Below are 11,683 nucleotides of genomic sequence, written 5' to 3' on the forward strand. Positions count from 1 at the left end.
GCTTTTCGACGATATCGCCGATGAGCAGCGTCAGAATGATTTACAAGAAAGTTATCAGCCTGCTGGATGCATGACTGGTACGATGAAGCAGCAGAGGCGCTGCCGGCGTACGTTTATCCAGCGCAGCAGAGATTTGTACAAAGAATTCAAAATCCGATTAGATGTCATTTTCATATCTGCAGCCACGCTTACGAAGACGGAAGCCTTGCGTAAGGTGCACGACGGTAGAGACTAAGGGGGTATGAGAGTTCGGAGTACGTTTTCATCAGTTTCAGCGAAATGTTCTTGACCCTAGCTATGCCGACACGTCAGAAAGTATGTCAGCCACTGCGTTCTTTGTCAGCGGGTGAAAACTTTGTCTACGGCGCGCACCGGTCTGTCACCGCCAATCGAAGTCCACGGCGAATTTCAGGCTGTCGGAGTGGAAATGATAAGTTGGTTGAAGACGTATGCAGCTCGTTTGACGACAACCTACCTGAAACATCATGGGATAATGCATGACCTTACAACTGCTGTCGCAATGCGACAAATGGGCTTTCTGAGCGTGAGAAGAAAGAACTCAAGCAGGTGACCGCAGTGTCCACAGCCGGGGGAGGGGAAGAGTGCGTTGATGCTTTAGGAAGCTTGATATTCTGTTATAATACGAGATATATTGCGCTTTTCTTCGCTGATATATGACAGAGACCACGTTCTTCAGTCGCAGTCGTGCCGAGAGGTCGGGTTGAGAAAAGAATCCTGCTATTCTCAGCCTGTCCTTGCACGCATTCAGAAAGCCAGAGAGCCCGTCACTGCATACTTCGTCTTAAGCCAAGCAAAAGAGGAGTACTTGGATAAGCAGGACGAAGACATCGGTGTGTTAGAAGGATTAGCTTGTGTTTCTAGTCTCCGCCATCGAGTCGCAAGTCGGCACGATGTATTAGAGGTCCACAGGGGGTTATTACCAAACTTTCGTCGGTGAACATGAGACTAAATTCGGTTCCGGGTCTAGTAGAGTCAATGGCTACATGTACTGAAGCTAAAGCTCGAACTTGGCGCTGCCTCCTACCTTCCGCAGCTTGCGATCTGATTTTTGGTTGGCAGAAATACTGCGCAGAGTGCAAAATTTTGTTACTATATGCACGGACAGTGTTCTGATTAATTGGTTTATTGGGGTTTAACATCCAAAAAGCAACTCAGCCTTTGAAGGACGCCGTAGTGAAGGGCTCCGGAAATTTCGGCCACCTGGGGTTCTTTAACGTGCACTGACATCGCAGAGTAAACGGGCCTCTAGACCAAACCAAACCAAACGAAACCAAACAGTGTTCTATATATTGTGCACATCATTCAACCGTGCATTCTGTACATCCTATAGATGCATTTGTACACGGTTGAAAGTGTGTTTTGTTCATGTCGTCAAATTCTTTTCTCTCAGACAGCTGCGACGACAGTCTGGAAAAATCGGGATGTCACGCGCTGGCAAAGTTAAAGACACTCGGTGGCACCTGTGGTCGATCGTAAAAAAAAAAAGATCACAATGTGTCTCAGCGCTGGATCGTGCCTCGCAGCCGCTACCTGGATGCTGCGCACGACAGAGTTTTTACAATATCCTCTGAAGATGCGCACGTACGAGGGGGTACCCAAAAGCAACCGGACTTATTTTTGTTTGAACTTATTTGTTCACATTTTAAGCACATACCTTCAATATCCTTCAAAGTATTCCCCACTTGCAATGATACGCTTGTCGAATCTTTCATTCCATTTTTCAAAACATTGTTTAAATTCATCTTTTGTGATGCTTGACAGTGCCTCCGTCGTTTTTTTCTTCCCCTCAGCAACATCAGCGAAACGCTTTCCATTCACCTATTTTTTTCATTGTAGGAAACAAAGAAAGTAGCACGGGGCAATGTCGGGAGAGTATGAGGGTTGAGGAATAGGGGTCATGCCATTTTTTGGTCACAAATTGTCGTAGAGACAGGGCTGTGTGAGCAGGGGCATTGCCATGATGGAAAAACCAGTCACCCGACCGCCACAAATCTGGCCGCTTGCACCGCACACTGTTGCCCAATCTTTTCAAAACATCCAAGTAGAAAGCCTCGCTAACTGTCTGACCCTGCGGAACAAATTCTCAATGGAAGACTCCTCTCACGTCGAAAAAACAAATCAGCATTCTTTTGAGGTTTGGTTTCACCTGACGAGCTTTCTTGAGGCGAGGTGAATTTGAAGTTTTCCATTGCCATGATTGTTGCTTTGATTCAGGATTCGATTCAGGAACACTTGAGTTGTCGCCATAGCATCGTCCTTGGACGTCTTTCTTTATATTTCAAGAGTTTCCATTCAACTTTTTCCGTCAAAAATCAGAATTTCACCGGCGCACTCTGTTTACGAAAATCAGCCATTGCAAAAACGACATTCACACAAAACAGTCGTCACTCTAAAACTCTGCCGAAACTAGTCTGACCTTCTTCAACGACGGCACTCGGCTTACTGACTCTGGAATGTTCGTTCTATGCGCTCCTGGTGGCAAAACGCGGTACCACAGAAGCTTTGCCGACCAAAAAATTTAGTCCGGTTTCTTTTGGGTACCCCCTCGTACAATGAGTTGTCTGGTGCAGAATCTCCACCGCCATTTTTGCAGAGAAGCGCAATTCGAAGCAAGCTAGGCAGGTGTTTCTTGCCAAAAAATTAAATTTAACATGCTCCTGCAGTGCTCCTACAACTTTATACCACACGTTTTCGAATAAAATAGACAAAACCCCAACAGTGTTGGAAAAGAGTCGCATTTTTTTGGTTATAAATCCTTGGATTTCTGTAGCAGGTTTAGGTTATAACAAGTACCATGGCTGCTGCTGCTGGAAAGATAAGGAGTGGCGTTTATGACCACGACCGATTATGGGCATCAGACTAATCCCTGAGGATGGAAAGTCACATGCAAACGCCTCCGCTAACTACCAGTGATGTGCCGGTGATGTAAGAGCTGGTTCTAGGAGAGCACAGAAACACGACGGCCTCCGCAACTTCTTCTGGTTGGGCGGGCCTCTTAAGCGGCATCTTTGATATAGCATTGGCCCTGCGGTCTTCGAAAGCAGCTGTCATTGGAGTGTCTACCCATCCCGGTTGCACGGTATTACATCGTATGCCATGAGCCGCCAACTCTTTCGCCGCAGCCTTTGACAGGGCCTCAACACCAGCCTTCGAAGCGGCGTATGCGCCATAGTCAACAGCGCAGAGCGTAGCCATCGTGCTGGTTACGTTTACGATGGCACCGCCCCCCTCAGGAAGCTTTTCAGTAGAACGTAACATTTCCCGGCTGGCTGCACGAGTCACCAAGAAGGCGCCCTGAAAATGAAGGAAACACAGAAATAATTGGATGCTGAAATTTCGCACAATATGCAGGGGAAGTATGCGTGGAATAATGCCGCTGGCACGTACTAAATCGCTGAACAGCGATTGCTTGTGATTTCAGTCCTACTGCGCAGTCGAATAATTCTAAGAGTTAAAGACAAGGACCTGCAGCAGAAACTTCTGTTACAAACACTGTGTCCTACCTAGTTGAGGAAAAAATGCCCGAGCAGGAGCAGGTAGTTTCATGCCTTTCGCTACTTCAGGACAACCCGTATTCCTTGGGAAAGTTATTTTATCGCCGCTGAAAACATACTCCCTCTAAAATGTCCACTACAGCCAGAAGCATAGGCTGCATTATGTACCTGGATAGGTTACGGCCTAGGGATAGAAGATGAGCGATATCCTATCACGAATATCTTGGATATGGCAGTCGGCTACAAGTTAATTCACTTTTGTAGCATGCGATACCTGTGCTCTATCTGCCACTCCTTACAGCATTAGATTTTGCAGCAGATACGCAAGGTCGTTTCTAACTTCTGGTAATGGCGTAAGTTTCTAACAGCTCCTGCTCATCATACTCCACCCCTGAATGCCAGGCGCGCGCTTGCAAGAAAAAGACGGTGGGCATTTCTGCTCTATGAAATTCTGCTCTATGATTGACTTCTCTCAGGGGTAACTTTTGAATTCGAGTCTTGCCTTTATTTGCTGCCTAAAGAGAAACTAGATTTTTGGCTCGCTATCTATAATCCTTGCTATAAAGGAGTCCGTAACGCAGGTTATCATTAATCATTTTTAATGTTATTCCTTTTTAAAATGGGCGCGCACATAGAGTATATGAAATCTTAAGCATTTCGCCCTCCATGGGACAAGTTTCATCAACACTGGATGAAAACAATATTTCAATCAGAACTCAAGGAATAGCTCTCGTTTCCGTCTTACCTTCAGATTAATCCTGATAATTTCATCGAACTGTTGTTCGGTACAGTCAGCGATAGGCGAAAGATGACATATTCCGGCGGAGTTCACGACGATGCTGAGAGGATGCGAAAACGTGGTGCGTATGTTAAGGAAGAGTTCTTCAACTGATGACGTGTCCCCGACGTCAACATGCATTGCACAGTGTTTCGTGTCACCTGTAGAGATAAAACCCAGATCACAATGTTTGACACGAAACAACCAGTGTCGAATTTTCCTGGTTTATAAGCGACTTCGATCGCGTGCTAATAGGCAAAAGACAGACGAAAAAGCTTTTGCAAGCCGCAAAGTCATGAACCTAATAAGTACGACATGCATCACTGTTACTGTATCATAAGAGATTATTTTATGGGGAGGGTTCAACGTCCCAAAGCAAATCAGGCTATGAGGGACGCCGTATTGAAGGGTCCCGGAAATTCGACCACCTGGTGTTCTTTAACATGCACTGATATCGCACACTTCACGGGCGTCTTGAATTTCGCCTCTATAGAAATTCGATCGCCACGGCCGGGGTCAAACCCGCGTCTTTCGGGTCAGCAACCGAGCGCCACAACCACTCAGACACAGCGGAGGCTTATCACAAGAGATTACATGCCGCAATTCATTCTAATGCGTAGGCAAATTGACGCTGAGAAACATCTGACATGAAATGTACTAGAAGTTTTGGTGCACCCTTAGGACCTGTGTGCCAAATCATTTAGTGTCTTATGTGCCATGGTGTGTATTCGATGTCGCAAAATACGAGTGACCGCAGTGAGCACTGACGGGAAAACAGGGATAGAAATTGAAAATTATTTACTGGGGCTTCAGAAGCAATCAAACTCGCCGGCGGTGCAAGCACCAACTGCACTCTGTGGTATCGAAGTACTCGAACATCGTGGAAGCAGCTGCGCCCGGCTATAATCATTCTAGGGATATCTTGTCACCGGCTGCGTCCCAAAGTGATACGTCCGCGTGCTCGTGGCATGACCGAGCTAGCACTGTAAAGATTAAGGCTATTATTCCTTCTTTAATTAAGGGAGAGCCTGATTCTTAGAGTGAAAGGTGGGAGACCGAAATAAACCCTTAAAATGAAAACATTAGCGTGCATGATAGGGCTTCAGGCACACGACATGCTACTTATGGATAGAGCGTGGCGCCGGGGATACCATGTGTTTATTGGGAGCCACAGTTTAGTTTCGGTCATGTAGTTGTCCAGGTATCTTCAACAGGCCAATATAAAGCTGTAATAGTCTTTCTCCACGTTCCATGAAGCGTATTGGAGGCCGCATCCGCGCTCTGCCACCTTTCTTGTATTCAGCGTCGGTTTATAATTGTTTGCAGCCTCAGGCATCTCTGCGCTGCTTGTCTAATTCGCAGCCGTGCAAAGCTGCGTAGGCACGCTGCGACTTCTTCCTGGCATTCATTGCTGACATTCGCGCGGCGTAGAGAGAGATAGAGAGATAAAGCCTTCAATGAAAAGCATAGAATTTAGCCGGCCTTTAAAACTCACTGGCATTCGTATGGCTGTGCACATGTGGCTTCCCTACAATGGCCGACGCAGAATGAGGTGAACAAAGCTGTTTACTAAGCGCAAATATTGATCGTGAATGCCACGTACGACAGGATGGCGTCACACGCTCTGTGTTCGGTTTCGATGTGTATAGACACTGATCCGCAATAGTATTGTTCAGGCGCAGAAATGGCGTGTTCGCGGAAATTTTATTTTCCAGGGTGAGGTGCCAGGTTTCTAACTATGCAAACAAAAACCAAGAGCTCCCCGTAAGTGATGCGCCAATTACTGGGCTTGAGGATAATTCCAGAAAACTTAACGACGTCGAGCACTGTTGCAAGACGCCTGAGGGGATCTTGGATGCTTTGAGCGAAGGCCATGAGACATCAAGAGAAAGAGACAAGTTTAGTGTTTAAGGTCCAGCAGCACCGCGTCTATGATAACCTCGGCTGTAGCTCTTGGAGAGAAAATTTCAAAAGGCGTAACGTTCAACTCGCATTAGCCGTCAGGCGTTATAGAGACAGTGTTACTCGATCTCCTTTGTTGACTTCGATCTCTAAAGAGCGTACGTTCAAGTCCATCGCTGACAAATACTCAGCGCTACATAGTCATTCCAGGCTCTTGTTGATGTGTGGGAAGTTTTAGACACCTCTCTTGGGAATCCTCTATAGCGGACGATAATAGACGCAGAGAGGCTGTGCGCCGCTTTTCCCACGAGGATGAATGGGTGCATCAATTGGTTTTTATTGCGAAATCAGTACTACGCTCATGAACTGCCTTTCGCTTACCGGCGGCCGGTAGCCACGTTTGGCCTTTAGAATCACCTCTGACGTCATACCAAGGTAAGAGATGGGCTACCAAGTGGAGTCGTCGCGCAGCGGCGGCAGGTAGCCACGCGTGACATTTAGAATGACCTATGACATCATGCCATACCTAGTGACGTCTTAGCGTGACGTCATACAAGGGTGACGTCATACAAGGGGCTCATCGCCCGGGGTTTTACAGTAGCGTTTCTCGCTTCTCGGACACTGGAAGCCTGGAGCAATTCTTGACAAACCATGTACGTTTGTCATTTGAAGTGAGGTGGCAATTGGAAAAGTTGATGAAGTCCGTCCCCGCGGTGACTAACCATAAATTGTTTTTGCTTGATCATGAAGTGCTTGCGTAGGTGGCAGAAAAGACGTTGACCTGCCGGTCGTATTCGCGAGCTAGAGGTATATATACATTTTGTTTGCGCAAGTATGCCCTTCGGCGCAAGTGGGTTATAGGTAGTCCATTAGCAGGCCGGTGTCGGCTATAAATGCCAGGAACGCCGGGTTTCCGGGCCCATGGATCCAGATTCGAGTGTCTGGCGGTCGGCTGGGGTGCTAACACTGAATATCGAGGTGCCGCTTGCGTGCCTCCTGAAATCTGGGGCACGTTAGCATGAAGTGAGCCAACGTCGCCTCTGTAGCAGAAGCGGGGCTGAAGGCGATAGATATTGAAAGATCCTATTGGCATCGCCATTGAATTTAAGCTACGGAAAGTGGGACTGTTCTCATTTCGTATTTTCATACTTTTCAGTTTTAACCTCTACGTGAAGACTTCTTTCTCTATTTATTATTGGGCCTTCCGCATCAAAACAGGTCGATGAAGGACAGTAGCAACGTTGCCCTTTAACGTTGCCCTTTATTGACCTTTAACAATAAATAGCCTTTTCTGTCTTTCTAACCTATTTCGTATGCTTTAAGTTATAGCACTTTGACTTGTCCCACGGCTCATGCAATTATGTCAATCTGATCTTATGCAAGCGATGTTGTAATCTCTTGCTCATCGTTAGTGCCATTGCTTTAATTTTCTCTAAAAACCCTGAGTTCAAGCAGCCTGATCATGTCCTCTTTCAGATCTGGACATATTACTTTCCAGTCTATAAAAGAAATTTCATGTTCTATACTAAGCACACGTATGCTACAACCAATACCATCTCCACGTCCATGTTTTTTTTCTCTGGGGTATGGTTCTAAGCCTTCTTGATGTAGCTTCAAAAAGAAAAGCATTGTGTGTTTTTATTTACCATAAATGGTTTTCTTTTTGATTTCATCTTTCGGGCTCTGTGTTTTCAAAATAATTTTGTGCTGCCAATTTTTTTACCACAGTTAGCAGTTTTCGGTTTAGGGGCCTTTTTTCTTAGTTTCGCATTAAGCTCGTTTCCCTCTTGTTGGCAGCGCATCCTGTAGTACGATTTCTACTGCTTTTCATGCACCTGTTTTCTAAGTATTCCTGATGATGATGGATTTTCATGCCGCAAGGACACCTGTGGCCACAGAGCGCCATGGAGCGCGGTGTTCACTTCTATTCAAAGTGGGGCCAAATACCCAATTCCGAAACATTTCACCCCAAATAAGCCGAGCACCCACTGCATCACCGGTGGGCACGCGGCCGCACTGGGGATCGAACCCCGCACCTCCCGCATGCTAGGCGGATGCTCAGACTACTAGGCCACCGCTGCGCTCCTAGGTATTACTGCACTACTGCCTCCAGCCTTTGTCAAGCCGCCTCTTCTCACCCAATTTATTTATTCCCATCTGAAAGAATATTTTGGTTCGTGCTCTTCGTACTACACTATTAAATTTAAAATATCCAAGAATCTTCATTATGCCGCCAAATAGACATGCCTGATTCGTTGTTCATCCACTCTCCTCTGTAAAACTGTTCCTCACAGGGTTAATAAATCTAATTAATAAAAAATTATAATTGCGGTAACTTAATGTGGTTTGTTGGGAATTCGAGGTTATTCAAGAATTTGAATCTGTGAAGTTTCTAGCTTAAGTGAGCAGTATTCTGGCGCAAGCTTTTCAAATGGTGGCGCAGGCGTCCGATAAAATCGCGGCTATGTTCAGTGTTCTCCTTACCAAGTTGGAGAAGTGCACGGAAACTCGTAGTGGCGTCATTGTTGCTGGACTTTCAGATGTCCGTAGCCTTCGCCCGCGTACTACACTGTGCGTCGTCCGATGCCGCCAAAAAATGCTTCGTGAGGTTCACCTTCGACGGCGTTGGGCTTCTACCATGAGACAACCGTTTCTACATTGGAAACGTAGCGCCGTCGAACGTGACATCATTATCGGATCATCTGCGCGTCGTTGTGCGCTTTATAGAGGCCTGAAAGCTGACGCTGCTTTATTCTGTGATTACGCCCATTTGTCAAACGATCCGCAGACTTTAATTCCCGTCTTCAGTTGCTCATAAGCTTCACCTGAAGATAGAGTTAATGGGCTAATGCCCATTGGTAATTCACGATTTTACACTCATAGATCGCTGGGAGTCTTCATACCGCTGCTGCCGCAGTGGTGAAGAGGTTAAACGATGCGCTACTGCCCAGAGATGGCAGGTGCTGCCAGCTGTGGGGCTTGTGAGACCCAGGTTGCTCGTCCAGAACAACCTCTCGAGACAAATAATTACTTTAACTGATTCCTGCCACATGACGCCTCAAGGTCACGTGACCTAGGCCACCGTTAGCGGCTGGAGGGACCAGCCGCTTCGGCTACGAGGTCGTCAACGCCGACGTCCGACATTTTTTTTACATGTGGGTACAAAGGCTCGCGCTAAAAAAAATGACATCGTTTCTTTGCGACTGTGCCCGCCTCATTTATGTGCTTGGTTCCTACTTTCGGCTGTTCAGTAAAGAGGACGGTTCCGTTTGTCCCACAAATATCCAAGACGCGCCTCGTCTCGAATCCGCCGCAACGATTAGCTAATTGATATTTATTCACTTGATAGAAAGAAAAAATAATGCAGACTCTATAGGCCATACGACTCTCAACAACGCTAATTTGGTTTTACGGGGCTAGGAGGCTCGTTATATTTTAAAACATTAGTTACTTTTAGCTGGTACACCTGTATTTTACTATATTTGAGGTATACGCATTTCTAGGAAAGAAGTGCAGTTCTTCACGCAGAACCTTCACAAAGCTCTGGTGAAAGATACACGGGCGAGAATTGAAAACTATGCAGTATAGCTCTTCAGTGTGCATTTTAGGTCACGTTGGTAAAACGTAATAAAAACCAAGATTGCGCGAAGGAAGAAAATCGCAGGCAAGGAAGCAAAGCGGCCGGACTATATTTTTCCCAATGTAGAATTCTTTATTCAAGCACGCAGATGCAAGTAGAAGTTCAAACATGCGGTTTGCCATTTCGTTCGCAATAGCACTCGTTGCTTTAAGCAGCTTTTCACAATAAAATCTCGAACGCAGGCTAAGATATGCGAAGCCCGTGTTAAGCCACAGCGCCTGTCCCGTCCGTTTTCTTATGAGCGTCCTCGTCGACTTGCGCTACGTCTGAGAGGAAATGAAGGCCGGCAAGTACGAATAAATACTAGCGCAACTACTCTGGGCTGCAAAAGTTATATAATTAAACGGCTCACTTCGGAACCTTTAACGCTACTTTTGGTTTTATACTGTTTAGCGTCACAAAGCCACTCGGGCTATGGGGACGCCGCAGTGGAGGGCTCCGGATAATTTTGAACATCCGGTGTTGTTTAGCGTGTACTGGCATTGCGCAGCACAGTGGCCTAAAGCCATTCACCTCCATCGAAATGTGATCTCGGCGGCCGGGATCGAATCCATGTTTTTTCGAGTAAGCAGCCGAGTACCATAACCACTGAGCCACCGCGGCTGCTGCTACAAGGTTTATGACAAAACAAATGTTAAATACGAGCAATTCGAAAACACTGACCTGGCAGAGACCGCGCCACTTTCTGGGCTGCTTCAACGCGCCGGCCCGCGACGACCACCGTAGCACCCTGGGCTGCGAAGGCGCGGCAGATGGCCTGACCGATGCCGCTGGAGCCGCCGGTTACTAGGGCCAACCTACCACTCAAAGACATTGTGTACCAGTGCCTCCTCGCCCAAGGTATGATGCCTACAGAGCTCGATTCGAGCGCTGTTGTGCTCTTGGACGGCGCTCAGTGAGGTATCACCAGCAATTATAGAGCCAGCATGCCAGAACGCTTTCGTTACAGCTGCACCTGCTGTAGCGCCGGCCCTGCCATAGACTACGACCTCGCCAGTATGGCCTCGGGGCCTTGTCCCTAGGCCGTGCAGCAGCTCGTTTCCGGCGGGAATCGGTGCAGAAATGTGGCCCATTGAGTTCATCCAAAACACGAGGCATGCTATGGCGCCATATACGCATCGCATCTGAAGTCATTTGCCTAGCTTACATCCGGTTCGGCAAGGGACATGGACTGGGTTTTTTTTTTGGCATAGCTTTATATAATCGTCAACTGGAAACATACCAAAAGGGGCGAATTCCATGGAAGGTACATTAAAAGCGAGCTAAATTCAGAGCAATGTGGCTTCTACAGCTGACAATACAGAACTGAAGCCGCCGCGGTGGCTCAGTGGTTTAGCGCTCGGCTGCTGACCCGAACCAGGAATAAAATGTACAATAAATTTATTGAAACTAGAAATACTGATCTCTTTGCTGAATACAAGAAATATAGGAACAAACTAAATAAAGAACTGAAGACAGCCAAATCCGATTACTATGTTCAGCGCTTTTCGGCAATACGCAGTGACTCTAAGAAAGTGTGGTGGCAAGTAAATAATTTGCTGAATAGAAAAACTCGGTCTGAATTATCAGAAATAGTTACAGCAAACGGAGTATTGACTGACTCTGATTTAGCAACAGCAATGAATCAGTTTTTTGTTAATGTGGGCAATGCTGATTGCACTGACCCAATCTCGTGTGAAGCGTACTCAAACCTAATAACACCATTATCAAACTCTATCACCTTCTATTCTGTTACTCCCACTGAAGTAGCTGGTTTAATCAGAAACTTAAAAGACAACGCATCGGCAGGGCATGACGATATTAAGGCTTCTCCCGTGAAACACGTGGCAACGTCCATATGTGGTGTCT

At 46.6% G+C, this 11,683-nt stretch overlaps 1 protein-coding gene across 1 annotated transcript; it reads right to left on the reverse strand.

The window, feature by feature from the left end:
- Positions 1–2,877: 2,877 nt before the first annotated feature.
- Positions 2,878–10,649, reverse strand: LOC149333984 ((3R)-3-hydroxyacyl-CoA dehydrogenase-like). The gene is made up of 3 exons (XM_089556153.1): positions 10,499–10,649; positions 4,261–4,454; positions 2,878–3,315 (listed from the first exon to the last, which is right to left on the reverse strand). The coding sequence occupies exons 1-3, from the start codon at positions 10,647–10,649 to the stop codon at positions 2,902–2,904; spliced, it is 759 nt and encodes a 252-aa protein (XP_089412279.1). The 3' UTR covers positions 2,878–2,901.
- Between the last annotated feature and the right edge of the window lie 1,034 nt (positions 10,650–11,683).

The sequence above is a fragment of the Amblyomma mixtum genome, chromosome 8, assembly GCF_055824585.1.
Source record: "Amblyomma mixtum isolate Tamu chromosome 8, ASM5582458v1, whole genome shotgun sequence".
Classification (NCBI taxonomy): domain Eukaryota; kingdom Metazoa; phylum Arthropoda; class Arachnida; order Ixodida; family Ixodidae; genus Amblyomma; species Amblyomma mixtum.